Source organism: Aspergillus chevalieri, chromosome 1 (assembly GCF_016861735.1).
Source record: "Aspergillus chevalieri M1 DNA, chromosome 1, nearly complete sequence".
NCBI classification, from domain to species: Eukaryota; Fungi; Ascomycota; class Eurotiomycetes; order Eurotiales; family Aspergillaceae; genus Aspergillus; species Aspergillus chevalieri.
In genome coordinates this window covers 4,636,110-4,662,919 of record NC_057362.1, presented here as the reverse complement: position 1 = coordinate 4,662,919, position 26,810 = coordinate 4,636,110, and the positions used below count along the sequence as shown (strand labels likewise).

The 26,810-nt window shown below is 50.7% G+C and overlaps 12 protein-coding genes across 12 annotated transcripts; 6 read left to right on the top strand and 6 right to left on the bottom strand.

The window, feature by feature from the left end:
- Positions 1-568: 568 nt before the first annotated feature.
- On the bottom strand, positions 569-3,549 carry ACHE_11597S (UTP14 family protein; the record flags this gene model as incomplete). The annotated part of the gene is made up of 2 exons (XM_043276183.1): positions 569-751; positions 817-3,549. The coding sequence occupies 2 exons, from the start codon at positions 3,547-3,549 to the stop codon at positions 569-571; spliced, it is 2,916 nt and encodes a 971-aa protein (XP_043132717.1).
- Positions 3,550-3,846: 297 nt separating this feature from the next.
- ACHE_11596A (mitochondrial 54S ribosomal protein mL41) lies at positions 3,847-4,321 on the top strand (the record flags this gene model as incomplete). Its single annotated transcript, XM_043276182.1, has 2 exons — positions 3,847-4,029; positions 4,118-4,321. The coding sequence occupies 2 exons, from the start codon at positions 3,847-3,849 to the stop codon at positions 4,319-4,321; spliced, it is 387 nt and encodes a 128-aa protein (XP_043132716.1).
- A 765-nt stretch (positions 4,322-5,086) lies between these two features.
- Positions 5,087-8,943, top strand: ACHE_11595A (HECT-type E3 ubiquitin-protein ligase; the record flags this gene model as incomplete). Its single annotated transcript, XM_043276181.1, has 4 exons — positions 5,087-5,092; positions 5,170-7,142; positions 7,203-8,208; positions 8,272-8,943. The coding sequence occupies 4 exons, from the start codon at positions 5,087-5,089 to the stop codon at positions 8,941-8,943; spliced, it is 3,657 nt and encodes a 1,218-aa protein (XP_043132715.1).
- Positions 8,944-9,956: 1,013 nt separating this feature from the next.
- On the top strand, positions 9,957-12,274 carry pab1 (polyadenylate-binding protein; the record flags this gene model as incomplete). Its single annotated transcript, XM_043276180.1, has 3 exons — positions 9,957-11,402; positions 11,457-12,055; positions 12,124-12,274. 3 exons carry the CDS (start codon positions 9,957-9,959, stop codon positions 12,272-12,274), a joined length of 2,196 nt encoding a protein of 731 aa, XP_043132714.1.
- An 833-nt stretch (positions 12,275-13,107) lies between these two features.
- Positions 13,108-14,703, bottom strand: ACHE_11593S (sugar porter family MFS transporter; the record flags this gene model as incomplete). The annotated part of the gene is made up of 2 exons (XM_043276179.1): positions 13,108-13,381; positions 13,448-14,703. The coding sequence occupies 2 exons, from the start codon at positions 14,701-14,703 to the stop codon at positions 13,108-13,110; spliced, it is 1,530 nt and encodes a 509-aa protein (XP_043132713.1).
- Positions 14,704-15,029: 326 nt separating this feature from the next.
- Positions 15,030-17,231, bottom strand: ACHE_11592S (transcription factor domain-containing protein; the record flags this gene model as incomplete). Its single annotated transcript, XM_043276178.1, has 2 exons — positions 15,030-15,594; positions 15,655-17,231. The coding sequence occupies 2 exons, from the start codon at positions 17,229-17,231 to the stop codon at positions 15,030-15,032; spliced, it is 2,142 nt and encodes a 713-aa protein (XP_043132712.1).
- Positions 17,232-17,501: 270 nt separating this feature from the next.
- Positions 17,502-18,691, bottom strand: ACHE_11591S (alcohol dehydrogenase catalytic domain-containing protein; the record flags this gene model as incomplete). The annotated part of the gene is made up of 3 exons (XM_043276177.1): positions 17,502-17,688; positions 17,739-18,601; positions 18,656-18,691. 3 exons carry the CDS (start codon positions 18,689-18,691, stop codon positions 17,502-17,504), a joined length of 1,086 nt encoding a protein of 361 aa, XP_043132711.1.
- A 369-nt stretch (positions 18,692-19,060) lies between these two features.
- Positions 19,061-20,481, bottom strand: ACHE_11590S (putative aspartate aminotransferase; the record flags this gene model as incomplete). The annotated part of the gene is made up of 3 exons (XM_043276176.1): positions 19,061-19,125; positions 19,180-19,285; positions 19,336-20,481. The coding sequence occupies 3 exons, from the start codon at positions 20,479-20,481 to the stop codon at positions 19,061-19,063; spliced, it is 1,317 nt and encodes a 438-aa protein (XP_043132710.1).
- Positions 20,482-21,605: 1,124 nt separating this feature from the next.
- ACHE_11589A (Zn(II)2Cys6 transcription factor domain-containing protein) lies at positions 21,606-22,457 on the top strand (the record flags this gene model as incomplete). The annotated part of the gene is made up of 5 exons (XM_043276174.1): positions 21,606-21,680; positions 21,736-21,749; positions 21,801-21,863; positions 21,919-22,345; positions 22,398-22,457. The coding sequence occupies 5 exons, from the start codon at positions 21,606-21,608 to the stop codon at positions 22,455-22,457; spliced, it is 639 nt and encodes a 212-aa protein (XP_043132709.1).
- A 437-nt stretch (positions 22,458-22,894) lies between these two features.
- On the top strand, positions 22,895-23,317 carry ACHE_11588A (FAD-dependent oxidoreductase; the record flags this gene model as incomplete). The annotated part of the gene is made up of 2 exons (XM_043276173.1): positions 22,895-22,909; positions 22,958-23,317. 2 exons carry the CDS (start codon positions 22,895-22,897, stop codon positions 23,315-23,317), a joined length of 375 nt encoding a protein of 124 aa, XP_043132708.1.
- Positions 23,318-23,512: 195 nt separating this feature from the next.
- ACHE_11587A (uncharacterized protein) lies at positions 23,513-24,259 on the top strand (the record flags this gene model as incomplete). The annotated part of the gene is made up of 3 exons (XM_043276172.1): positions 23,513-23,802; positions 23,857-24,130; positions 24,179-24,259. The coding sequence occupies 3 exons, from the start codon at positions 23,513-23,515 to the stop codon at positions 24,257-24,259; spliced, it is 645 nt and encodes a 214-aa protein (XP_043132707.1).
- Positions 24,260-24,360: 101 nt separating this feature from the next.
- ACHE_11586S (3-oxoacid CoA-transferase) lies at positions 24,361-26,046 on the bottom strand (the record flags this gene model as incomplete). The annotated part of the gene is made up of 4 exons (XM_043276171.1): positions 24,361-24,548; positions 24,604-24,741; positions 24,791-25,717; positions 25,779-26,046. The coding sequence occupies 4 exons, from the start codon at positions 26,044-26,046 to the stop codon at positions 24,361-24,363; spliced, it is 1,521 nt and encodes a 506-aa protein (XP_043132706.1).
- Positions 26,047-26,810: the final 764 nt, after the last annotated feature.

Here is a 26,810-nt window from a genome sequence, read left to right as displayed (position 1 = left end):
CGCGTCGGAATGTCCGATGATCTGGTAGCACGTGTAGTCTCTGACAGCCATGTGCCTTGCATTAGCCCTCTTTAACCTCGCTTGGGATGACGACGAGCATAAAAGAGTCCGGGGCGGCTGAACCTTACTGGATCCAAGACGTCGGATCTACGTTTCTGTGCTTCCTTCTCGTGCAACCATTGAAAGTCCCCGGAGAGGAAGAGGATATCCGGAGCAAATTACGTCTCTGGCCATGGTAAACTCGGCTCATAAGACTAAATCATCTACAAATTGAGCAATTAAGATTGGCCACATGTCGAACTGTCAGAATAAGAATCCGGGGTACCACCGGGGTCTCAAAACTTTTTATGACTCGATGCGCCGAGAATTACCTATGTATACAGACCACACCATCAACAGATATCCCAGAAACAAACGATGACGCGTCATCATAATGCCAATACACACGAAATTGAAAATGGAAAACAAAAAAAAAAACCCCATTCGTATCTATAACCATGCAACAAGAAACAATTGACATTGAAGGTTGGAAATATGTCGACCCCAGTCAAGCATGACCAATTCGAGATCAGACCATGGGCTTCTCCATGGGTTTGATGATACCCTGTTTGATCATGATGCGGGGCTTGGTGGCGTTCTGGACAGTCTCCTTGGTGGTCCATTCGGGACCGATGGGGAGACGCAGAGACCGTTCGTACTGCTGCTTGGTCTCGAACTGGTGAGGGAGTTGAGAAGCCATATACTTGTTGTTCTATAGCAAACTGTTAGCCTGTGATTTCACATGTAAAGTACGTAGATTCATTGAGCTTGGCTTACCTTCTTCTGGCGCTTCTCGTTGATAATGACCTTCGAGAGCTTCGCGTCCTTGCGCTGCTCAGGCTTCACGCCCTCAATTGTAGTAAGATTACGCTTTTGCCGTTTCTGTTGCTTCTTACTGACACCTTCGCCAGCCCAGCTTCCCCATCCGGGAAGCGTGTTGTCGACCACCTTGTCACCTTCGTCTTCGATGGTGTCTAGCTTTTCTTGCTCAAACTCCTGTACCACCTCGTCTCCGGCAAATGCCTTCTTCACGAGGTCATGGTTCTTCAGAAGGACCGGCACTTGGTCTTCGTCATCGCTGCCAGCATCTTCGGCTATTTGCGGCTTCTTAGCAGGTGGTGCCTTTGACTTCTGATCTTTGCTAACGTTGGAGGACTTGGGGGCGGGTGCGCGGGCGGGTGCGTCGTTGATCGAGATATCAACGGACTGGTTTGAGTCGTTGACATTCGCTTTCCGGTTAGTGCGGTTCGTCTGCACCAGCCATGGGTTCTCCTCCACTTCATCAACAGTTTCCTGCTGCTTCGAGGCGTTGTTTGAGATACGTGCAGGTGCTTCTTTCTTGGCTGGGCGTGCGGACGGCTTAGGCTTGCTGGTCTCCTGAGTCATCTCGGCTGCCCTTGACTCAACAGCATCTTCATCGTCCGAATCAGGTGCCTCTTCCAACTCATTCTTGCGGAATGGCTCCGGTTTTCGCTCTGGTTCCTCAGTCTTGCTCTGACCGAACTTCCGTCGGCCGACTTCCGACTCTGCCTCAGATTGTGACTCTTCACCACCTTGAAGGCCCCGACTTAGTTTCCGGAGCTCTGCGTCATTCTGTTCTTTACGTGCGGCATCCGCATTCTGCATGAACTTCATAGAGAGAAGCTTCGCATGTGGTCCTTTGTACTCTTCCCCTGCATCACCACCCTCGAGTGCAGAGATCTTCTTGCGGATCTTCTCCTTTTCAACATCAGAGCCATTTTCTGCCCAAGGATCCTCATCTTCAGATTCCGAGCTGGATGGATCCAGGTAGTCATCATCACCATTAGACACACGCTTGCCTTCAATCCTCTTCCGTAGTTCTTCTTCCTTCAATGCCTGACCAGCAGCGCCTAGACGGGCTTCCTCGTCCCAAGCTGTGCGGCCAGTTTGTCTGAGACTCTTCGCCCACTTGCTATCTTTGTGCTTCGAGCCCATGCGAGCCTCCGCTCGTTGCCGCTCCATCTTCTCCTTCTCTTCCTCGTCCAAGTCGACGCCAGCGTCAATAAGGGCCTGTCTTTCTTGCTGCTCCAGCCTTTCCCGCTCTTTCCGATGAACACGGCGGTAGGATTTACTTTTGATCTTCTTGATCCGCTTGGCACGTACTTCTTCCCGGAACATAAGTTCGCGGCGCTTGCGGAGCTCCGCTCTGCGAGCCCGGATCTCCTCGATGGGCAACTTCCGCCCCTCCAACTCCTCGAACTCCTTGACTTCATCTTCATTGGACTTTCCTTGTGTAGTTGCAAGACCACTCTCGACCAGGATGTTCTGGATGGTGGACTCAAGGTCGTTTTGTGGCTTAGGAGCGTCCAGTTTGTGTACCAGTTGTGCATCAGGGTTTGGAAGAGGGAAAACAAGGTGTTCAGCTCTCCGGTTCGCCTTGACAGTCTCAAGCCAGCGATCCATAGTCTCTTTGCTCTTCTCGTAAGCGGCTTCCCGATCCATTCGGTCCTGCTGGCGTTTAGGAGCGGGCGCATCCAATTTACCAGGAATACCAGATGACTGTTTATGATCGGTCGTGGAATCGACATGCTTCAATGAATTCTTCAGGCGGGAATCCGAAATCGAGGGTAGAAGGTCGGCCACGGTCAATTTCTTCGAGGATGTCAACCCGTATTCTGTAGGTTTGCTCTGTTCCTGCGCAGAACCTTTCTTTTTTGTTGGTTTGCTGGTGGCATCGGTCTCCATTGAATTTACAAAGTCTTGTAATCTCGAAAGGCCGTGTTCGTTTCCGACATCCGCATCGTCATCTGATACCGACAGGGCGTCGTCGTCTTCACTGGATTCATCGTCACTGTCTTCGTCTTGTGAGCCGGACTCCTCATCGTAGTCGTCAGTCGCGGCCTTCTTAGCCTTTGCGGCAGCCTTCTTGGCAGCTTCTTCCTCTGCTGCTGTGTTCATATCCCAAGCAGTCAGAAGATCGACGGCATCTTCTCCCAAGTCATCGTCCTCCTCATCGCCATCCTCTTCGTTATCGTTCATTTCTTCGTCCGACTCGTCGACATCCTCGGACAAATTGAGTTGGCGAGTCTTTTTCTCTTTCTTTTGTTTCGGATTCGGCTTCGACTTCGTGGTAGAGCTTCCGCGGAATGCGAAGCCCTCGAAAAGTTCATCATCACTCGAACCCATAGCCTCGTCACTATCCAGTTCCTCGTCATCATCACTGTCGACTTCGCCTATCTTCCACTCACGACCATCGGCATCGCTACCATCATTATCGCTCGAGTCGTCTTCGCCCGTTCTGCGACGCTTGGTATCCGGTCCGTCTGCGTCGTCTCGTTTGCGCTTAGAGAAATCGTCATCGTCGCCTACGCCTAGACGGCTTCGTCGGATCCGGGGGTCAATAGGGTATTCAGCCTCAGCGATGGCGAGCGCATCCAAGCCCTTTCCGGCCTTTCTCTTCGTGGTCTTGTTCTGCGACCTGTTCTGCGTCCTGCTCTGCTGCGAGTCTCGGTCTTTGGGGCCGCGCAACTGGGCCTGCTTGCGAGGCATGGTTGCGTTTCTTCTGAATTAATTAGATATGCTCTTCAGTGATACACTGAAATAAATCAAGAATAAAAACTTTTAAAACCGTGCATGCAATGACAGAGATGTAGAAAAGATGCGGAGTTGATTTTTTTTTTTTTACGGGCAGCGGAAAAAAAGTTCTCGGCGCGCCGAAGCTCACTAGCGCAGTCCAACTCTGGAAAAGACGGTCTTCCTCTCACCTCCGACACCACCCCTCGTTCGTCAATTACGCAGTATACTGTTTCTTCAGCAAGAGTCTGCTGAATTGCAGCCACGGTCAAAATGTTCAAGCCTTCGCAACCGATGATGGCGCGATTGCGCCTGACAACCAAGCAGGTCAACGGCGGCTACTACAAGGGAACTCGGAGCGGCTCGATGGGTTATTTCGCAAAGAACGGCTCTTATGTGATCGACTGGAAGAAAGTCCGGACATACGTTGTACCTGAAGACCTTGACCAGTTCAAAGTATGCCAGTCTTCCCCGGCTGTTCGGCAGCGCACAATGCGGGACCCGGTGGGATGGATGTGGACGTTGGGCTAACAGATGGAACTAGCTTACTCCGTTCGTGACCAAGGCCATGGCCCCGACGAAGAGCAGATACACCGCCGAGGTCGAGAAGGACGGCAAATTTGTTACACGAGAGAGGGCGTTTGGCGGAAAAGACTACCTCGAGTTATGGACATCGGATAATGGACAAGAGGTTCTTGAGATGGAGCGTCTTGAACGTGTGGAACCAGAGACGGAGCCCGCTCAATAGGCGGGCCTGTTATGAAGAGAATACGATGATGCTGAACGAGACTAAAAGGTTGGTACATCGCCCCGAAATAGCTTTGGACATCACTCTGACCGTGGCTACAGACTCGACTGTCCACATTATCATTCGTTTGGAATTCACCATGTTGACTAAACCCCCAGGATCACATGGCTTACCTTACCGTTTGTTTGCTCGCTGGTCGATCATATCTCATCTTCCGTGCACTATATGTACAGTATGTCTGGAAACGCGGCGCTTTGGACGACACGCTGCTTCTGCTGCTGGGTCCATCCTTGGCATTAAATGTGGAACAAGGCTGCCCAGATATCATATTAGGAGGGAAACTGACCTAGCTCGTGTACCTATGGTTGAGTCTTCGGACTATGGAGTATCAGCTTATGGCACAGTCGGCGTCAACTCCAGCCGTGATTTGTAATTTTAAATGACAGATACTTATGATAGAAATATTCAGCCCGAATTATCACCCTACTCGCTATCTTGGTCCCTATAGTGAATGCGTAAGCCCTCCTGCATGGTTTCACTGCAGTTATATATTTCCCCTGATAGAACTTCCTATGTCATCTGGTGCGTGGCACTAAATATACTATGTGTATTTCTGTGGCAATAACCTCCAATCGGAGTTGAAATGCGTGCACATAACTCACTGATCATGTGTATGTCATAGTCTGAATGTCGCCAGCTCTTCCACCACCAACTCTCTCTTTCGACTACAACCTTTTTTTTCCTCGTTGCCGCGTCCCTCTTGGCATGGAGGTGCGGTTTGACTTTTCTGCTACTTTCAACCTTCAGTGGCCTTTGCTTATCGACGTCCGAGCTCTGACTGGAGACAGGATATGTTTCAATCATTCACGGGCAACGCTCGCCGTCCGCGGCAGGTCAACCTCGGTGCCCGCAACACAAACCCATTCGCTGCCTTCCCCTCGGGACGAACTGGCCATGGCCCCGGCCCACAGAACACCCTTGCGATCGCCCAGCAGGAACGTTTAGCGAGACAACAGGAAAGGGATCGGTTAGGGGCAACCCGACTCGTACAGCGGGCATGGCGGGGCTATCGGAGCAGGAAGAACACACATGGCACGTGGAGGGTAGAATGGGATACTGTTGAACAGGAAAGGGCAGGGACTTCGCTACCGTTTGACGATGTGACAGGACAAGCGGGATTGGATGTTGAGGGGTCGGTCCCGTACGCATCGGCGGCCGGGTGTCTATCGCAGCTGAGACTCTTGGTCCAGTTTCTGGAACCCTGGGATAACGGTGATGTCGTGCGGTTGGTATACTTTGCCAACGCATTTCAGAAAACCTTGCACGAGATCCCGACAATTGCAACAGAGGGGGAATGGACTACTCCGCTTACGCGACTGGCAAAGGTGATTCTCCGGGTGCTGCGCTCGGCGCCATCGTCGAGGGTGCCGGCCTTCGCTTCGAGATATTTGCTGCAACTCCTGACTTTCCTTACAAACTTGATACCCAAGATGATGGCACTGCTCGCCCAAGAGTACTATTCTGTCATGTCCCTGTTGACGACAAACATCGAGCCCCTCCGTCGATCGAACCTATCTCCCGACCACCTTGTTCAAAGTGTCCTTGCTCTCCTTCGACCTATTACGTCCGAGACTCTCACTGCATACGAATGGTTTGCAAGGAACTATCTTGTTATTTCAGATTTACCTTCGTATTTAGGGACACTTGATGGATTGGCGAATAACATCAATTACAAACTGCTCACGTCGGCTTTGAGACCCCTGGATGCCCAGTTTAAGAGCCGTCTATCAAATGATAGGGATGTCGAGGCTCGACTCTGGCTACTCGCATACTTCATCTACTTCCATCGATACGCGTTGGGAAGCCAGGCGGGGGGGCATCAGGCACCGGAGCCTGGCTTTGTGAAGGTCGTCTCAGAATTGTTGAACTCGACAGCAGTACATGTCTCACAACGCCTGGAGCTGGAGGAAGCAGGTGACCTTGATGAAATTACGGCGAAAGAGCCACTGCCCCGGTTTGTCAAAGAGCAGCTATTCTGCCTTATCAATCAGAGCAACATCACTGGACTTCTGTCTCAGCTTCACTCAACACAAGGAGAATTGGCAAACGTTGACTCGGTCGCTTCTCACGAAGCCAAGACTCTTGCCACTTATGCTCTGACGCTCCTGAGAGTCTTTCCTCGACGTGGAGATGACATCCGCATGTGGCTCTACTTGGGTTCTGCTACGTCGGGTGAGTCAGGATCAAGGGTTCCAGCAATCAAGTATTTCTGGCATGCGTCGCGGTCTAGCAGGATATTTGCAGCGATTTGTCAAGATTCTACCAAGGTACTTCCTTTTTTGAAACCTACCAGCGAAGCGGATTCGAAATTTTCAGCAATCCCTCAGACTGAAAGGGACGAAGAATGGACGATTATCCTGCTTTTCCTTGAACTCTACACGTTTGTTCTGAAAGTAATGGACGACGACGAGTTTTTCTCCAGTGATTCCTCGTTCATAGCCTCTTCAAATACGAAGGTGTCATGGACCAAGGAAAGCGCTCTGCCGTTGAGGGAGATTAAAGACATGACCGTTTTCCTAAAGAACCTGGCTTTCACGTTGTACTGGAATTCAGCGGATCTAAACGAGGACGATACCAAGCAGTATGCTGGAGACATCCGAAGTTATTTCACTTCGTTAGCACCCCCGTCGGATCAGATTACTAGCACCAAGGATATTGAGATCAAGAACAAAGAAAAGGGTCTTCCTGGTGTCACAGGCATACCGCTTGACTATTTCAAGGGTCTTGTTACGGGATTGTTGAGAATGATCCACGAACGAGAGTATGTTTCATCTGATATGGTATTCCTTATGAACTGCTATGCTGACCTTTATTTTTCTAGCTCGAGACGCAAGTTCCTTCCCGATGACCATTGGTTGATGACGAATCGCTTCGATATGGAAGGTTTCATCCCGGCAGTCGTTGCAGAAGAAGAGAACCGGCATCAACTGCAAGATGACGAGGACGACGAGGATCAGGATGACTTGATGAACGAGACTTTTGAACCCTCTGGTTTAATTGGCACTGGCCGTGCTCAGCAGCCGCGACGTATCGAGGCTCTCAGACGCCGTCAGCAACAAGCCGCTCGCAGAAAGCAACTAGAATCAGTGGCACCTCGACTTGAGATACTTCGGAACATGCCGTTCTTCATTCCTTTCCCTACGAGAGTACAGGTCTTCCGGGAATTCATCCATCGAGACCAGATGCGCCGGAGGCACGGGGCTATTGATCCTGACATTTGGCGTATGACTGTTGCTCAGGCGTCAATGGGACGTATGGATGGTCGCGATCTAAGCCAGGATGTCCTGACCCGCCAACACGCAGATATTAAGCGCGAGAGCATTTTTGATGATGCTTATGATAAATTCTATGATCTGGGAGAAGGCCTGAAAGAGCCCATTCAGATTACCTTCATTGACAAATTCAACAACCCGGAAGCGGGAATCGATGGGGGTGGTGTGACCAAGGAGTTCTTGACTAGCGTTACTAACGAGGCCTTTAAATCGGACCAAGAGTTCCCTTTGTTTCAGGAGAACGATGACCACCTCCTGTACCCAAACCCCATGGCTGTTGAGCAGCGGAGAGAGTTGCTTCGACAGTCAGGATACCTGGAGCGCAGCACAGAGTGGAACGAACAGGTACGAGACTTGCTGCGACGGTATGAGTTCCTCGGGCGAGTTGTTGGAAAGTGTCTTTACGAGGGCATTCTTGTGGATGTTCACTTTGCGCCGTTTTTCCTGCTCAAGTGGGCTCTGACGGGCGGAACCGGTTCTGCACAGAAGGAATCGGCGTACCGAGCTAATCTCAACGACATGAAAGATCTTGACCAAGGTCTCTACCAAGGATTGGTAGGTCACAATTCTTCGTCTACATTGATCCCTATCCGTAACTAATCGCTTGTTCTTTTATAGTTGCAACTTAAGAACTATCCTGGCGACGTTGAGGACTTTGCGCTGAATTTTACCATCACTGATACCGTTTCCCTCCCGAGTTCTGGCAGCCGCACGATGACTCGCGACTTGAAAGCCAATGGATCGGATATCGCTGTTACGAACCAGAACCGACTGGTGTACATTTCGTATATTGCCCGGTACCGTCTTCAGGCACAACCAGCCCTTCAGACCAACGCATTTTTGCAAGGTCTTGGACAGATCATTCAACCCTCATGGCTATCTATGTTCAATCAGGCGGAGCTACAGACCTTGGTCAGCGGCGAGTCGGGTGATATCGATGTGGCAGACTTGCGACGCAACACCCTGTACGGAGGAGTGTATGTGATCGGAGACGATCAGCAAGAACACCCAACCATTAAGGTGTTCTGGGAGGTGATGTTCAACATGACGAACGAGGAGCGACAGAAGGTGTTGAAATTCGTGACCTCGACTCCGCGAGCACCACTTCTGGGTTTCAGTCATCTAAATCCCCGGTTCAGCATCCGCGACTCGAGTGAGGACCAGGAACGTCTTCCCAGCACCAGCACCTGCGTGAATCTGTTGAAGCTGCCGCGCTATTCCAATGCGGAGACGCTGCGGGAGAAACTTCTCTACGCGGTCAACTCGGGGGCTGGATTTGACCTGAGCTAACCGTTTTGCTTTTGCTCTTTCTTTTCTATATTGTTTGTTCTAAATACCCAGATGACTACTCGCATAGAGGTGGCGTTGTGCAGGCATTACTGGCATTGATACACTTGCATGAATAGTCATTATATGGACATTGACCATGCGTACATATAGTGAATATGTTCATTCTCATTCCCTCTCTGCATATACTGTGCCTTGTATAGTTATAGGGCTGTAAAACTCTGACGCTGAGTAATGACGTTGAAGCGGCGGGGCACACCTGCCTGATTTAGCCTAGGGCGGGCAGTTTTCCAGAAGCCCGTAAAGCGGCACTGGAATACTGCCGTTTCGGGCGGTGTCTTTTTTTTCTCTCCACCAAAACTTCTTTTTCTCACTTTTTTTCCCTTCCCTCTTAACCTCTCCTCTTCTGCATCTCTCTCAAAACCACTCCCTTTTCTTTCTTCTTTTTCTTCTTTCGAATCTTTATCGAAAAGAAAAATCCCCAAAAAAAACCGGAAAATCCAGAAAAAAAAGTGTCATTTGCTGACAAGCCCTTTTGATCCACGTCTGTGTCGACTTTCTGTGCGGTGAGTTCGCCCGCTTTCCTACTATCGCGTCTCTGCTTCCTTTTTTCCCAGCGTTTTGTTTTCTTTCCTGTGTTGTTGCTTGCGCCCGAGACTCGAGAATTGTTTATGGCGTTGTTCTGGAGGCTCTGCTGTGAGTCCTGAGTCTGTTAGAGCTGCACTGTTTGATTTGTTTGTGTCTGTTCTTTGGCTGGCGAAAACATCAGTTAAAAGGGATCTATACTGGCCTGTTGAAATCATTTATTCTCCTTCTGTCTTTTCTTACCGAGTCCGTTTCTTTGTGTGATTGTGCGAAAGAGCCCTGGATCAGTCCATTGCTCACACCTTCGATCTGTGACTGGAACACGAAAAAGAAACCTATTCACTTTCTCCATCCTGTGATTCTGTTGTTTCTCAATTTCCAATTTCTCCATTATATTGATACCTTCTTTCTTAGCAGTACCTATCGCAAAAATGTCTGCCGACGCTACCACCAACCCCGCCACTGACAACCCTGTCAACGGCACCCCCGAGACCGCTGCTCCTGCCTCCGAGACGACTGCGGCCGAAACCACCACCGTTGCCGCCAACCAGCCTCACTCGGCTTCCCTCTATGTGGGTGAACTCGACCCCTCGGTCACCGAGGCCATGCTCTACGAGCTCTTCTCCTCCATCGGCCAGGTCGCTTCCATCCGTGTGTGCCGCGATGCCGTCACCCGCCGCTCGCTCGGATACGCTTACGTTAACTACAACAACACCGCCGATGGTGAGCGCGCTCTCGAGGACCTCAACTACACCCTGATCAAGGGCAAGCCTTGCCGTATCATGTGGTCTCAGCGTGACCCCGCTCTCCGCAAGACTGGCCAGGGCAATGTCTTCATCAAGAACCTAGACAGCGCCATCGACAACAAGGCTCTCCACGATACTTTCGCCGCCTTTGGTAACATTCTGAGCTGCAAGGTCGCCCAGGATGAGTTCGCCAACTCCAAGGGCTACGGTTTCGTCCACTACGAGACCGCTGAGGCTGCCAACAACGCCATCAAGCACGTTAACGGCATGTTGCTCAACGACAAGAAGGTCTTCGTTGGTCACCACATCTCCAAGAAGGACCGCCAGAGCAAGTTCGAGGAGATGAAGGCCAACTTCACCAACATCTACATCAAGAACATCGACCAGGAGGTCTCTGACGAGGAGTTCCGCAACCTCTTTGAGAAATTCGGTGAGATCACCTCCGCCACTCTCAGCCGTGACCAGGAGGGCAAGAGCCGTGGTTTCGGTTTCGTCAACTTCTCGACCCATGAAAGTGCGCAGGCCGCCGTGGAAGAGATGAACGACAAGGAGGTCAAGAGCCAGAGGCTCTACGTTGGCCGTGCCCAGAAGAAGCACGAGCGTGAGGAGGAACTCCGCAGACAGTACGAAGCTGCCCGTCTGGAGAAGGCCTCCAAGTACCAGGGTGTCAACCTCTACGTCAAGAACCTAACGGACGACATTGATGACGAGAAGCTGCGCGAGCTCTTTGGCCCCTACGGTACCATCACCTCTGCTAAAGTGATGCGCGACGCCTCCAACGTCGAGCGCATCCAGTCCGAGGAGGAGAAGGAGGAGGGCAAGGAGAACGAGAAGGAGGCTGAGGCCGAGGCCGAGAAGCCCGCTGAGGAGCAGCCCGCTGAGGGTGAGGAGAAGCCCAAGAAGAAGACCTTTGGCAAGAGCAAGGGCTTCGGTTTCGTCTGCTTCAGCAGCCCCGACGAAGCCTCCAAGGCCGTCACCGAGATGAACCAGAGAATGGTCAACGGCAAGCCTCTCTACGTTGCCCTTGCTCAGCGCAAGGATGTCCGTAGAAGCCAGCTCGAGGCCAGCATCCAGGCTCGCAACACTATCAGACAACAGCAGGCCGCTGCTGCCGCTGGCATGCCCCAGCCTGTAAGTTTAAATACCCCTTGGATATTTCAACATAAACAACTGACCCGTCGACAGTACATGCAGCCCGCCGTCTTCTACGGTCCTGGCCAGCAGGGTTTCATCCCTGGCCAGCGTGGTGGATTGGCTTTCCCTCCCCAGCCCGGTATGGTTATGGGTATCCCCGGTGGACGTCCTGGCCAGTACCCTCCCTTCCCTCAGGGTGGTCGTGGCATGGGTCCCAACCAGCAGATCCCCCCCAACTTCGCTCAGGGTATCCCCATGGGCGCTATCCAGGGCCCTGGTGGCATTCCTAACGGCATGGCCTACCCCCAGGCTATGGCTCAGGTGCAGTTTGGCGGACGTGGTGGTGGTCGTGGTGGCCAGGTTCCTGGCATGCCTATGCGTGGTGGCTTCGGTGGCCGTGGTGGTCCCATGCAGGGCATGGGCCGTGGCGGTGGTCGTGGACAGAACGCCCCCGCTCAGCCCGCCGCTCAGCCCGAGGCCCCTGTCGCTGGCGGTTTGACCCCTCAGACTCTTGCTGCTGCTCCCGCCCCGCAACAGAAGCAGATGCTCGGCGAAGCTCTTTACCCCAAGATCCAGGCCCAGCAGCCTGAGCTGGCTGGTAAGGTCACTGGTATGCTTCTGGAGATGGACAACACTGAGCTTCTTGGCCTGTAAGTTTTGCTAAGTTTTGCCCATTGAAGTATCACTTTACGCGAAAATGATACTAATGATGTTTTAGGCTCGATGATGAGGAAGCTCTCCGCGCCAAGGTCGACGAGGCTCTCAGTGTTTACGACGAGTACATGAAGAACAAGGGCACTGAGGGTGAGGCTGGCGAGGCCAAGCCCCAGGAGGCTGCCCCTCAGGAGGGTGAAGAGAACAAGTCGTAAAGAGATTTACATGGACATGCCCGGCACGGAGATGTTGTTTCACGGTTGATGACTCTTTCTGGCTCCCCTTGATTTACGATTTTTCTTTTCTTCTTTCTATTTTTCCTTTTTTTACCATTTTACCCTTTTACCCCTTCTCTCCCGAACCTGATATCCCTCGGTTTCCTAAAAGTTCTTTCTTAGCGGTGTCTAGTGAACGACAGATCTGTTTCACATCCCTTAGCTTTTTCCTTTTTCTTTCCTTCTGTTCTTCAATTGCGTCCAGGATCGTCGGTAGCTTTTTCCACTCGAGGTGTGATGGATTTCTTGCAGGACGGCAAGGAGAGGAAGCATGGACAACGAGATTAAAAGGCATTGGGATCCAGCAAAAAAAAAAACCACGAAAAAAGACAAAGCAAAGATGGTCTTTCCCATGGGGAAGAGGGGGTTGTGGCGTTTCTCATTTCTATGCGTTTTATGGTCGTATCTTAGGTTGGGTATTTGACAGGAATGTAATATAGAGTTTATGTTTTCCTCGCGGGATTCCGTTTTTCTTTTGGTTTATCTTTCATGGGCAGCTGTAGTGTTACAATCTCAGTAACGAAGACATATTTCCCAACGCTCTCAATTCCAGTTGTCGGCATATCTGACGACATGGATATATATAAATGCCAAATGACCCCACGCGGATATGCGCAGCTTAAGAAGCTTATAAATAGCTCTTGACATTCAATCATGGTCATCAGATTTCATTATCTAACTAAATAAAATCTGACTGATATCGGATCCAGCATTCCTTGTCTTACGTGCGGGTTGGAATTCATGACCTTGCATATCCGGTAACCGCTATACCCTTACTCCACCTCAACAACCTCCTTCTCCTTCCCCTCAAACCCACTCAAAACATCATTCCGAATCGGCAATTTCTTCGACGCCCTCACAGCAGCCCTGATAGATGCCGATTCGCGGAAGATCTGATCGACTTCTTCCAGTGATCTGTTCTTGGTCTCCGGGTAGAAGAGGTAAACGGAGGGCGGAATGATGAGAGAAATAACGGCGTAGACGATGTAGTACTGATATCCGATTTGGGCGATCGCGGTGGGTGTTACCATTGCGACGACGAACATCCTGTATTATCAAAACAAAGCCCTTAGCCATGCTAAGATAAGAAAAGGGGAAGGAAGGAGGGTGTACCATAACCACTGATTCGCCGTCGAAATCGACTGCACAGCAACCCGGAGCCTGGCCGGTGCAACCTCGGCGGGATACAAAAAGTTCGCACCCAGAAAACCCAGCGGCAAGAAGAAGTTATACACAAACAGGAACAGCGCTGAGATGATCGACGCCGTATGATTCCCCACGAATGACGTCGAGACTGCCATCGCAACCATACACAGGCCCATGCCTCCACCACTGATCATGAACGCGGCACGACGTCCGATCCTGTCGATTATGAAGAATCCCACGAAGCAGGAGAGGAATTTCCATGTCAGCGCGCAGGCGGCGAGGATCTTGGCGAGAGTTGCACTGAGATCCAGATCGTCTTCAAATATTGTGGGTGTGTAAACGGAGATGAGGGTGCCGCCGCTCATTTGCTGGAAGAACTGGAGGGTCACGCAGAGAAGGAAGCGGTAAAGGAGTTTGTCTTCGTTTGCGGAGAAGACGTCTCGTAGGCGGATGGTGCCGTGAGACGATTCTTCCAGGGAGGTTTCGATTGAGTGAAGTTCTTGGAGGACTTCCGGGGAGGTTATGTCCTTTGCGCGTAGGCTGGCGAGGGATTGTTGGGCTGAGTCAGAGCGGTTGCGGAGAACTAGCCAGCGAGGGGATTCAGGGAGGAAGAAGATGCTAGCCATGATGGTGAAGGAGAATAAGGCTGGGATGGCTAGTGAGCCTCGCCAGGAGGCTGATTGCTCTTGGATATGGTAGAAGCCGAAATTCACCCATTGGGTCAGGGCGAACCCGAAGGCGATGAACATGCCGGTGAGGACGACGTTGCGTCCTCTTTTATTTGGTGGAGCGCATTCAGATTGCCAGACTGGCACCGTGGCAGCTAGCATCCCGACACCGAATCCTAGAATGACCCTGCCAACGGTGAATTGAGCCAGAGCATAAGCTGTACATTCCAACGCTTGTCCGATCAATGCAATGAGCGCCCCGGTGAAGATAGTGCGACGACGACCGAGAATATCACCAATCCAGGTGCAAATAAGAGATCCGAAAAGAGCACCGATCGTGTAAGAGGCAATCACCGCACCTTGCACTGTTGCATTGTGGGATTTCTGAGCCCCGGTCGTATTAACGGTATCGATTGCGGGAAATTGCCTGGTGCATGATGGAAAATCCACCAATCCTCCAACTCCAGATTGATTGTATCCGAAGAGAATGAATGACGGGCAAGCGACCAAGAAGATCTGGGCGATTCCGAGCCTTTCACCCTGCATATTTCCCATCGCTCGATCTTGTAAGGTTGAATCTCGCGTTTGATCTGAGAAATGTCAACTTCATGGCGAAGCATAGAAATAGACGGATCTGTCCCCAGTCTCGGTCAGTCACCGGACCCCGTATCGGCAATCACGGGGAAATTCGTCAATCTCGCACGAGGCCTGGGGATAAACACCCAAGTGTGGAGTCTAAGAATGCTTGTTCTATTACTTTGTTCGCAGAATGCAATCGCAATGTGGAGATTGGCTAGTAAATGCATCGGGTACTGTCCGCCGGAATCTGACCGAGCAAACAAGCTTTCATCCGGAGTGCGGAGGACGGAGTCGGAGAACAACTAGAAACTCGGGTATTGCTGTCCGAACAGATCGAAAAGCGAATCAAAATTCGATGGAGCCTGGAACAAATCCACCATGTTGAGGTCGAAATTTCCCACCCCGCTTAATCCCGGTCCTTGTCCGGGGTTGGAGGTCGTACCATCAGAGAAGTAAAAGAGACGATTGTTATCTGCTTCTGTGAAGCCATTGTCCGCAGTAGCAGCGTCTGCGGAGATAGAAGTGGGGTCGTACGAATTGACGAGTTCTTGATTCGGTTCCGGTGACTGAGAAACGGGATTGATTGTGGATTGTTGCTGCTGCTCCTCGAGATTGGGGTTAGGGACCAATGAAGGGCGCATCTGTTCTTGTCCGTCAGCGTAATATGAGGGATTATTGTCGAGTCTTCGCTTCTTGTTCGTATTGGTGGCTGATCCTTCGTCTTCAGCTCGGTGACGATACCCTTGCGGCTCCTGTGCCGACTGCCGTATATTACTAAATAGTAACGATAGTGCTGAATGGCAGTGCCTAGCTGTTTCCCATTGCGGAGACATAATATAGAGGAATTCCAAGCACTCATTTATCTCCCTGTTGTGGTTTGATGAGAATCATTACTAGAATGGATCATAACGCATGGGATGGACTTACTGTGAGCCCTTAGACAAGACATATTGCTTCAGTTGACAGGCAAAAGCGAGGACAAGGCCCGACATCCAAGCAGCAGAGAGAAAGCCAGGCCAGAACAGCTCCTGCTTTCCATCAACCTGGCTTCTCAAAGCCGCAAGAATTCCCCGAGCAGCTCCAATGCAGGTCTGTAGCGCAGAACAGAATTCCGGAGTAGATGGGGCAAGAGACAGGAAAGGCCGATTGATCAAGAGGATGAGATGTTGATAAAGTACAGTAAAAAATGGACCAAAGTCGAACGGCTTATCTGTGAGCGGCGATGCGGAAGACGGAGCGGCAGGAACGGTTGCGTCTGCTTTCGCAGGATTCCCTTGTAGTTCTCGTGGAAGGCTATTCCACCATCTATGGACGTCCGAAGCCAGAAAGAGAACAGAACTCCGCCGGATGGAGCGAACAAGGACTGATTTGTGAAATAGCTCCAGTGCTTGACCAGTGAGCTTTCCGGACTCCACGTAACTTGCTAGAGCAGCTTCCCTTTTGCGCTTGTCTTCTGTTTCCTGGTTTAACATCTTGTCCGGCCTTGTGCTTCGACTCGTGTTAGTTTCAGAAGGTGTCCTCCCAAATAAGAGTAAGCATTGGGTCCCATGAATCCCAGGAAGATGGATTTCTGGAGCCCCGGGAGGACAGACGTCGATATCTGAATCCTGAATACCAAGGGGCAGACCAAGAGCCTGACTCAGATACCGATCAATCGCATATGCACACCAGAATATCCTCTTACGTAGCTGCCTATCATGCGACGAGAGTTCCTTGTACCGGAACGGACAACGATGGAGTCCCGCGTGCAGCATGGATCGCAGGATGCAACCACCAACAGTCGACGCGGTTCGAAGCGACATTCTCGCGACCAGGTATAGCTGTGCTGCTAGTAGGGCTTGCAAGGAGGGAATATCATGCCTGCATGACAACGTACCCAGTAGGGGGTACATGCTACTGGGAGATTCGATTTGGGACTCCGGCGGCAGATGGAGATCAGGTCGCAGAAAACTTGCCAGGTTGAAGACACATTGAAAGATGGTAGTCCAACAAGCGTTTCGGTGATCAAGAAATGGCGTCTGGTTAGCGGCAGTAGTATCCGGCGCATCTTCCGAGTAAAGCAATTCCATAGCCTGCAAGAACGTCGGACCATGCAGAAAAGGGAACAGCGGATGCCAGACTTTGAAATACGTCATCATAAGCTCCTTTGCCATCCCAACCGGAGGAGCACTACCCAGATGTACAGACACTGCTGGTGCATATTTCCATGGGCTCATAGTCTCTGAGTCACCGGCCCTGGAAGGCGACGCTGCAGTTGAAGCCGGGGCATGGTGTTTATCCCGCGGCGAGTCTTCGCTGCCCACAAGCGTATCTTCCGGTTGAGGAAAGCCATGTCCAGATGGTGAAGATCCTGCAGATTGATTGAGATTCTGCGAAAAAGCCTGTCGGACTGTGTTGATGAAATAAACGCCACTGGAGCTGCCGACGAACTGGCTCTCTTCGTTGGAATGGGCTGTCAGGGAACCCGTTTCTGACGCACCAGGCACGAAATCCGACGATTCCATCCTGGAAGTAGCATAATGAGCAATGCAGATTTTCTTAAAGGTAGCTGTAGATAGAGAAAATAGTCTCATGAAACTGCGCGAATTGAAGTCGTGAAGATTTGGCGCTTAGTCAGCGGGTCGTTGACCAGGCTCAGATCTCCTCTAACCACTAACTGATTTCTCACAAATGAATGGGAATCACAGGCGAGCTGTGTACAATTACTATTTACTTGTACGGAAGCGTGGTAGCCGATGCATGCATGCAGGAAAACATCGTATATTGCCATCTTATCACCATGGAAATTCGATCACCATGCGGCCGTCCTGTACTTGGTTGGCCTCCATGAGGGCTATCATCTCGTTGATCTCTTCCAACCGAAACTTCCTCGGGTTAACCCTTGGAAGAATCTTCTTTCGAAGTGAGAAATCCAAGCATTTTTGTACTCCTGCTTGTCCGGTGGACCTGCATCCAATGATCCTGTTTCTTGTCAGTTAGAACTCGTACGAAGACAGCGTAGAAGAACATACTGAATCGCCTGGAAGGTAACTTGAAGAATAGGCAAAGGCAAAATCTCCAGAGGTATTCCAGCAGCAATTAGTTTCCCTTCCGGCTTGAGGATGCTCAGTCCCGCCTCATACGCAGCCGCAGCGCCGGCCGTCACAAGCGCAACATCAACAGTGCCACGTCCGCTCACTTGTGCGATCTTCTCCTTCAGAGCAACAGGGCTGAGGGAGTATGTGTTGATAACCCCATCCGCATATTCCTTACACGCCTGCAATTGGTCATCCCGCACGTCGAGTGCCAGCACCTTCGCTCCCAGCGCTTGGGCATATCGAACTGCTAGCTCTCCCAAGCCTCCTGCCCCGACAACCGCTACAGTCTCGCCGGGGCGGATATGAGCTCGCTCTAAACCATCCCAAACAGTAATCCCAGCACAGAACAGCGGCGACAGGGCTGCCGGCGGAGGGATCTCGACACTTGGGTCAACACCCGGGCGAGAAATCAGTGACGCACTCGCCGGGTCAATCAAGGTATACTCCGCAAAGTTTCCCGGACGAGTAATGCCTAATGACTCCCTAGTGGGACAGAAGTCCGGCCCGGCAGTCTTGCATTCGTTGCAATTCAAGCACATGTTGTGCCACAGGGATGCTCCGACAAGATCACCTTCATGGAATCCATACGGCGTTGCTTCGGGACCGAGTTTGTCGATGACAGAGACAGCTTCATGACCCAGGATAACGGGAAATATGTTCCTCACTTCGGCAGGCCCTTCGCCTGTTATGATGGTCAGGTCGGAATGGCATAGCGAGGCGGCTTTGACGCGAACTCGTATCTCGCGGCCGCTTGGTTCGGGAATGGGAATTTCCTCGATTACAAGGGGAGCTTTTGCCTGTTATTTGTTTTAGATATATTGACCTGTAAAAAAAAAGTAAAGGAAACACGCCTGCTTGCAGATTGCGGCCTTCATCATTCCGGCCATGGCGATTGAGTGCGATTGTTGAATGTAAACCGGGGGGGGCAGAATACGAGGTACAGCGGCCCTTCTTAAGAAAGAAACCAGATTTTTATAATCGGTTTTGTTAGAGGCCTTCTCTGTGGATACTTCGTATACGAGGAGGCCAATTGCAATGATGGGTTTCGTCTGGATGTCAGCAGTGCCACACGAAAGGATTATCGCCCCAGTTGTACAACGTAGGCGAATTGCAGCTTGGAAAGCCTTGTCATTTCTCATTTCTCATTTCTCATGTGTAACGATCTAAATCCATTTTATCTATGTGTTTTAAAATCCAGAAAGTAACCGCCCTCTATTGTACAGTAGATATGGTGAAACAGAAAATGAAGATGTCGTCTACGAGACAGTGCGGACGACGTCATCAATGGCCCTCGCGGTGTAGCACACGTTCTTGCTGTTCACTATAATAATTGTTAGGGGAAAGCTTATGCGACTGGATGATTGCTTGGACTTACAGCCAGACATGGAGATACGGCCGGATTGAAGCATGTAGATATGGTGGCGCTCGCGGATGGCAAGGGCTTGGCTCGCAGTCAATCCCGTGTACGTAAACATGCCAATCTAAACACAGTCAGTAACAGAGCCAAAATCATAATGGAAGATAAGCTCACCTGAGACAAAATGTGCTCCCATGTGCCCGGCGTACCCAAACGGATCAATTCATCGTACAAAGCCTGTCGCATTGCAATGATCCGTCCGCTCATGTGCTTCAAATCGCCATGCCACTTCTCCCTCAATTCCTTGGAACCAAGGACAGTCTTGACAATGTCCGATCCACCACGAGGCGCCATGCCGTACTCACTGCGAGCGAGAAGGTTGAGATTCGCCAGAACCGCCTGCGGGACCTTTCCAGTGTCACTGAGAGTCACGACATGCAACGCACCGGTACGCTGACCGTAAAGACCGAAGTTCTTGGAGAAAGACTGCGCGACGCAGAACTCGAGTTGGGGGCGGGATTGTAGGAAATGGCGAATAGCCCAAGCGTCCTCTTCGAGACTGCCGGATGCGAATCCCTGGTAAGCGAGGTCGAAGAACGGGAAAAGGCTCTTGGTCTGACAGAGGTTCGCCAGTTGCATCCACTGTTCTTTGCTCGGGTCAGCGCCAGTAGGGTTGTGGGCGCAGGCATGGAAGATTACAATGTCGCCTCCCTTGGCTTCGTTTGCAAGAAGTTGCACCGTCTCTCCGTAGTTGAAGCATTTGCCTTCGAAATCGTAATACGGATAGGTTTTGATCGGCACCTGCGCGAGCTCCCATATGGCGTGGTGGTTGCCCCAGGTGGGTTCGGGGATCCAAACAGTACGTGGCTTGAGAGAGCGCGCAAGGAATTCAGCACCCACTCGGTTCGCTCCAGTGCCAGAGACAGTCTGGATAGACACAATGCGGTCCTTGTCCCCGCGATGCAGACCCAGTTCATGCTCCTGGAAGCTGAAGGCTAAATCACGCGCCAAGGGAAGGAAGCCCAAGTCACCCTGAATGGTCAGATATTCGTGCCTTCCCTCGTCCCTCTCTTGATGCAACTGTGCCTCCGCCTCTTCAACGACGTTCAAAGGCCATGGGCCTCCATTTTCGGTACGATAGACGCCTATGCCCAAGTTGACCTTGTTGGGATGCGGGTCATTGAGGTATTCACTGTGCAGGGCGAACGGTTCGTCCTTGGGAAGGATAGAGAGAGAGTCAAAGCGAGATTCAGAAGTCGCAGCCTTGCCTAGAGAGTAAAGCTGCGGCGAGATAGGGCTGTCCTCGATCTGCGGTGCCATGGTGCTGGAATGAGTTTGAGAAACTTGTCAGTGGGAAGAGAAACGTTGAGGAGAGGAAACCTTTAGAGAATGCAGCCGGTATTTATAATCCTTATCGGAGGCTGCCATTCACTGGTCAATCGCGTCATATTATATTCACTGTCCACAAAGACAGTGAATGAAAAAAGAGAGACATCTGTTGCTTGGCCTAGGAGATGTTTGCATCAAACTGTCGTCCATGACGCCGACTCCACCATCCATGGCCGACATCGCAAGCATGTGGTACGTCATGTTTCGATCTGGATATTTGCTTATCGCGTACCTGCATGGAAAGAAAAAAGAAGCTGGCCGTATGCAGCTTTCCGAGTGTCAAACTGTTTCAGCGAATCCGTGCTGGATTCCGGAAATTTGATTCTTTTTCTTTATTTCAAATTATGAAAAAGGCGAAACATGCTTCAGAACAGACCGATTTTTATCTCCTGTCTGACTTCTGCTCAGACCGTATATTCTTCCGTGTTCGATCGCCAGATCTTGCATAGTGCAGGCTGTTCAGAACAGTGTAGGTACACCGACCGGCTGTCTAGACTCTGGGCAATCGTTATCCATGGAACGGCAGATGATGAGGCCCGTTCTTCTGTCAAAGCTTCCTCCTCGAGACTCCTTGTCTTCAAATGTCCGGTCTCCGTGGCGAATAAGTATCCTCGCCTGAAAGCGCCTGGAAACAACTATCAGAGCTCGTGAGAGATTTCCGAACAAGCATTTTATGTTGTCAAGGCAGAACATGGTCTTTCAGTGCTTGTTTTCGAGGGGTGAGATATTGGCGAGATAGGACATCACGGAGTATGTCTGGAAATGGAATCCGGTAAGTCAGCCCTGCTGTACAGCGTCACCATGATGCCCGGACATTATATATTGATAACATACCTAGAAACGCACCTTGATTAGGCAGGAGGCCGTTTCAATATTACTATCGGAAGGCTGGCTTCTGTTATACTATACAGAGGTTGAAGATGGAACCTGTGAAAATTTCTCGGTTAAACCTTCAGCCGACGTGCCGTTTTTGGCGTTACTACGACTTGACTTTATAATGCTGTCTTTCTCTACAGGGCATCTTTGGTAAAACTTGGATATACCAAGACAAAATCATGCCTCCCTCGAACGCGAAAAAGACGTCCCGGATCACAATTGCCTGCAACGCCTGTCGTTCGCGGAAGCAAAAGGTAAGCCTGTTGCAAGACGATTTGGGAATTGGATCTTTTGCTAATTTACTCATAGTGCAGCGGAGGAAAGTGAGTACTGGTATATCGATCACTCAAAATAGGCTATACTTACAGAGACAGGCCAGTTTGCACGCAATGTCTTGAACATAATCGCCCCTGTGATTGGCCGGAGCAGCTCAAACGGTACGCTCCAGTCGACAGGTAGTCGAGATCCGAAGACTGATCTAATGATTCGCAGAGGTCCCGCAAAAGGCTATATTGAAGTACTCGAAAATCGTCTACATGAAACCGAGACCGTGCTGTTAAAAGTGCTGTCGCAGATTTCGGATGCTCAATTGGCATCAACGCTGTCCCGAGATCAATCAAGCAACGCGAACGGCTATGCGCCTTTTTCGCGGCTGGGCAAAAAGGGAACTGAATATTGGATGCGGTATCCGTTGGTAACGGCTGAGAATGTTCGAGAATGGCAGCAGGATTGCACTCGGGAGATGTCTGGTTCGACAAATGAGCAGGGCAGAGTCCCGTCTGAGCCATCAACGAGTAATGCAATGAGCAAACACGCGCAAAGATACGAGTTAAATCAGAGCGATGTTGATGCTCGTGGTCGTTACGATGATTCTTTAGAATTCGAGCCCAGAACAGCTCCATCTGAGGCGTCTCTCACTGTACATACAGCTGCATCTCCACCCTTGCGTTTGCAAGAAAACCCAAGCACAGGCCAGTCTAGGAAACGTCAAAGAAGTACAGGAACATCATTGCATGAATCCTCACTACTAAATTCTCCGAGACAGGCAGGCACCCACCATACATCGCAAGAGCCCAGTTTATGGACCGGGGCTCCGCCAATCAAATTCCAGAAGCAATTTTTGTGGTGATGACAGCTCTACGGTTTCGTCTTTTCCTGATAGGAGACATGGCATCGCGGTACATGTCAACTTTTCACGCGAGAAATTTTAGCCGAGATGGTACACGTTCAACAGTTTTCTCTATATTTTAGTCCTTTGCAAGCCTCAGTCATTCGCCAATTGGAACAAATGTCATCTGTCACCGAACTCAGTCCGCGACGATCAAATTCATGTCGGGTTCAATCCGGTCCCACGACATGAGCCGCAAAGGGATCTTTGCGTTGTAAATACGAGGCATTCTAGCTGGCCCCTGCTATAAAATGCTAGTATTCTACCGTTCACCGGGTTGATAGTCAAAGGGCTCTCACAATGCCATTGAACAAGGTAAAGGACTAATCCGTGTCATACCACCACATCCTAACCCAATCCCAGATGATTATAGTCGGCGCAGGCCCCACCGGCCTAATCCTGGGCCTCCTCCGCGCCAAACAAGGGATCTACGTTGACCTCCTCGACGCCGGCGCAATACTCGACAAACAACCCCGCGCAGCACACTACGCCTCTCCCGCAGCCTACGATCTCGACCGTGCTGGCGTCCTCGACGATGTCACGGCCCGCGGGATCAATCACAAGAAAATGGTCTGGAGGAAGATCGACACGGAAGCAGTGGCTACTTTGCCTCTTGATCGTATGCCAAGGAGCGCAAACAACATTCGATGGTTGTGCTTCCATTGGGTCAATTGGGAGAGATTTTGTATGAGCATCTGCAGCGACAACCTACGGCAAGAGTGAGGTGGTCGCATAGGGTTGTTAAGGTGGGGCAGGATGGGGATAAGGCTTGGGTGGATGTTGAGACGGGAAATGGTAAGAACAGGTTCGAGGCGGATTACGTTCTTGGATGTGATGGGGCGAGTAGTACCGTGCGACGAGAGTTGTTCGGACCTGGGTATCCAGGCGAGACATTGAACGCACAACTCGTTGCTACAAATGTACGTTACTCTAACTCTCATCCACCCTAAGAATTTCTACTTGGCCGCCCGCATCACGAAAGATGGACTCTACCGTGTAACATACGGCGAAACCCCCAGCCTCACGCGCGAAGAATACATCGCCCGCCAACCGATGCGTTATCAGGAGATTCTCCCGGGAAGCCCCAAACCAGGTGACTACCAAATCACGAGTATCAGTCCGTATCAGATGCAGCAGCGGTGTACGCCATCGTTTCGAGTGGGTCGGGTGGTTTTTGCTGCAGATGCGGCGCATGTTTGTAATCCATTGTACATATTCCTTGGGACCCGGAAAACTGCAGATGCTAACTTGTGCAATAATAGCGGCGGTCTAGGTCTCGCCGGTGGCATCGCAGACGCAGGCAGTCTCTTCGACGCGCTAATGGGTATCCATCTGGGTCTGGCTGATGACGGCATCTTGGATAAATATAGTGAGATGCGGAGGAAGATTTGGAAGGATGTGATTGATCCCGCATCTAGAGAGCATTTTCGACGGCTGCGTGAGCGGGATGCAAACACAGCGCGAGAGAATGATGAATTTTTTAGGCTTTGTGTGAAGGCTGAGGGGGATGAGGTACTTGCGAGGGAATTGGCTATGGTAGGTTGATACTCCTTTGTTTGGTGTTGCTATCGTTAATGTGACTAGGGACTGGAGGTGCTCAGATATGACATGACCCAATACTATAGCAAGAAACAGGACAAAGTCAGCGTTAGGAGTAGGCTCTAACCATCTACACCGATAATTCGACCGTGGTTTAAAAAGTGTATAATCTATTCAATCTATACAAAAGGTATTAATGTTTAAAAACATACCATCGTCTGTCTCATTTACAGCATAGGCTTCAAGTCATCGGCAACCTTGAAAGGAGCAGCAGTCTTGCTGCGGATCTCATCAACCGAGACACCCTCAGCATGCTCGACGAGAGTCAACCCCTCAGTAGGGCTGACGTTGAAGACAGCCAGGTCGGTGATGATCTTCCACACGCAGCGGGGACCAGTAAGAGGGAAGGAGCATTCTGTATTACATTAGTTGGGAATTAGGGTGTGATGTGACACGATGAGGGGACTTACCAGGGAGGATCTTGGGGTTACCCTTCTTGTCGACGTGTTCCATGGTCACAACGACCCGGGTCTTCTCGGGGTTGGCGACCAGATCCATGGCGCCACCGACACCCTTGACCTTACCGGGGAGCATGAAGTTGGCGAGGTCTGCTGTCGTTAGGACTGATCAAATGGAAGAGACTCCAGGGTTACATACCTCCGTACTGGCTGACCTGCAGAGCACCAAGCATAGTGAGATCAATACGACCAGCGCGAATCATACCGAAACTCTCATGAGAGCCGAAAAGCGAAGCACCAGTGCCCAAAGTGACAGTCTCCTTGCCAGGGTTGATCAGGTCGGGGTCCTCCTCACCGGGCTGGGGGTAGCCACCCAGACCCAGGATACCGTTCTCGGCTTGAAGGACAACCTCGACACCCTCAGGGAGATATGAAGGAGCAATCAAAGGCATACCAATACCAAGGTTAACATACATTCCATCCTTGAATTCCTTAGCCGCACGCTTGACGATACGTTCCCGACGGGCAGTAGCATCACCAGAACCAGCCTTGAGCATCTCAGCGGGGTCCTTGGCAAAGGTAGCCTTCTCAATCATGGTCTTCTCAGTGCTCTGAACGACCTTGTTGACATAGATACCTTGCAAGTGGACATTTTCCGGAGCGATTTCACCGACGTCGACAACGTGTTCCGCTTCAACAATTGTAAACTTGGCGTTCTTCGCCATAGACTCGTTGAAGTTGTTCATAGCCTTGCGGAATTGGCAGTTACCCAGTTTGTCGGCCTTGTGCACCTTAACCAGTGCGTAGTCACCGAAGATAGCTTCTTCCAAAACGTATTCCTTGCCGTTGAAAACACGAGTTTCCTTGGGTTTGGACTTTTCCGCAACCGTTCCGTCCTTGTTATAACGCACGGGGAGTTCACCAGTTTGTATGATTGTTCCGTAAGCCGCAGGTGTATAGAATGCAGGGACACCGGCAGCACCAGAGGCACACTTCTCTGCAATGCTGCCTTGGGGAGTGAGTTCGAGGGAGAGGTCGCCGCTGAGATACATTTTCTCGAAGACTTTGTTTTCACCAATGAAGGACGCAATCATCTTGCTGATTTGACCAGTTTCGAGCAATTGCCCTGCATAAGTTAGTCTTCACTCTCTCTCACTATCTCCAATTCAAAGGTCACATTGACATACCGAGACCAGCACCGGGCATGCCCGCATTGTTCGAAACAACCGTAAGACCCTTAACCTCAGGACGATCACGCACCGCATTGATCAGGGTATTGGGAACACCGGAGAAGCCAAAACCACCAACCAGGAGGGTCGAGGAACCCTTCATGTCCTGGACGGCTTCGTTCGCGGAGGGGCATACTTTATCAATCCCACGTTTAGATGTTGACACGGAAAAATTCCGCCGCCAGAGCGGGCGGAATGCCGCAACTGCAGGGGACGGTCTCGTCATCCTGCAGTACTGTATTAGATGCTATATCAGAGGCAATTGAGATAATGAAGAGAAGAGAAGAGGAATTGAAGGTAAATTAAATCGAGAACCATATCGCCATTCGGCTACATCAGATAGAGAAGAGCCGACTAAGCGCTTATCCGGGCTGGTTATGGGACTGCTTTTTGCCGGTTCGGAAGCCGGTATTGTATTGTATTGTAAGCTATTTGTACGTTCATAAGATATCAGGGACATCTAAACTAGTAAATGCCAGTCAGATTATTTATTAGGTCTCTTTGACTCAATTTGATTAATATGGTCACTGCATAGATCGCGGTAATATCAGCGGAATAGCATCATGAGTGCTGTGCCTTGCAATAGACCTGTGTGTATCGTAATACCTTCCGATCGGGAAGCGCATCGGCAACAGACATTCGGCTTACCATCGGGACGAAATCGGCATAGACAATAGACCACAGGAGAGTACAGGGATAGTAGCAGTAGCATATGCTTGAGTGCTGCTACTGTATAAAGAGAGGAACGGTGTCATTGAGTATCTGCGCAATGCTATAGCTGCTTGTGTGCATCGTTTTAGAATTGTTCATCGTTATCAGATTAGATGTGGAGTTGATAATCCGGGGTACAAAGTAGAACTTCGGCGTAAACATCAATGGATGCTTTGTGCACAAGCATAGCGATAGTACTTCGGAGTACCATTTCACAACCACAGAGCACAAAAATGGCACAATTTCTGACACTTGCCTGGTACCTCCATATCGGCTCCA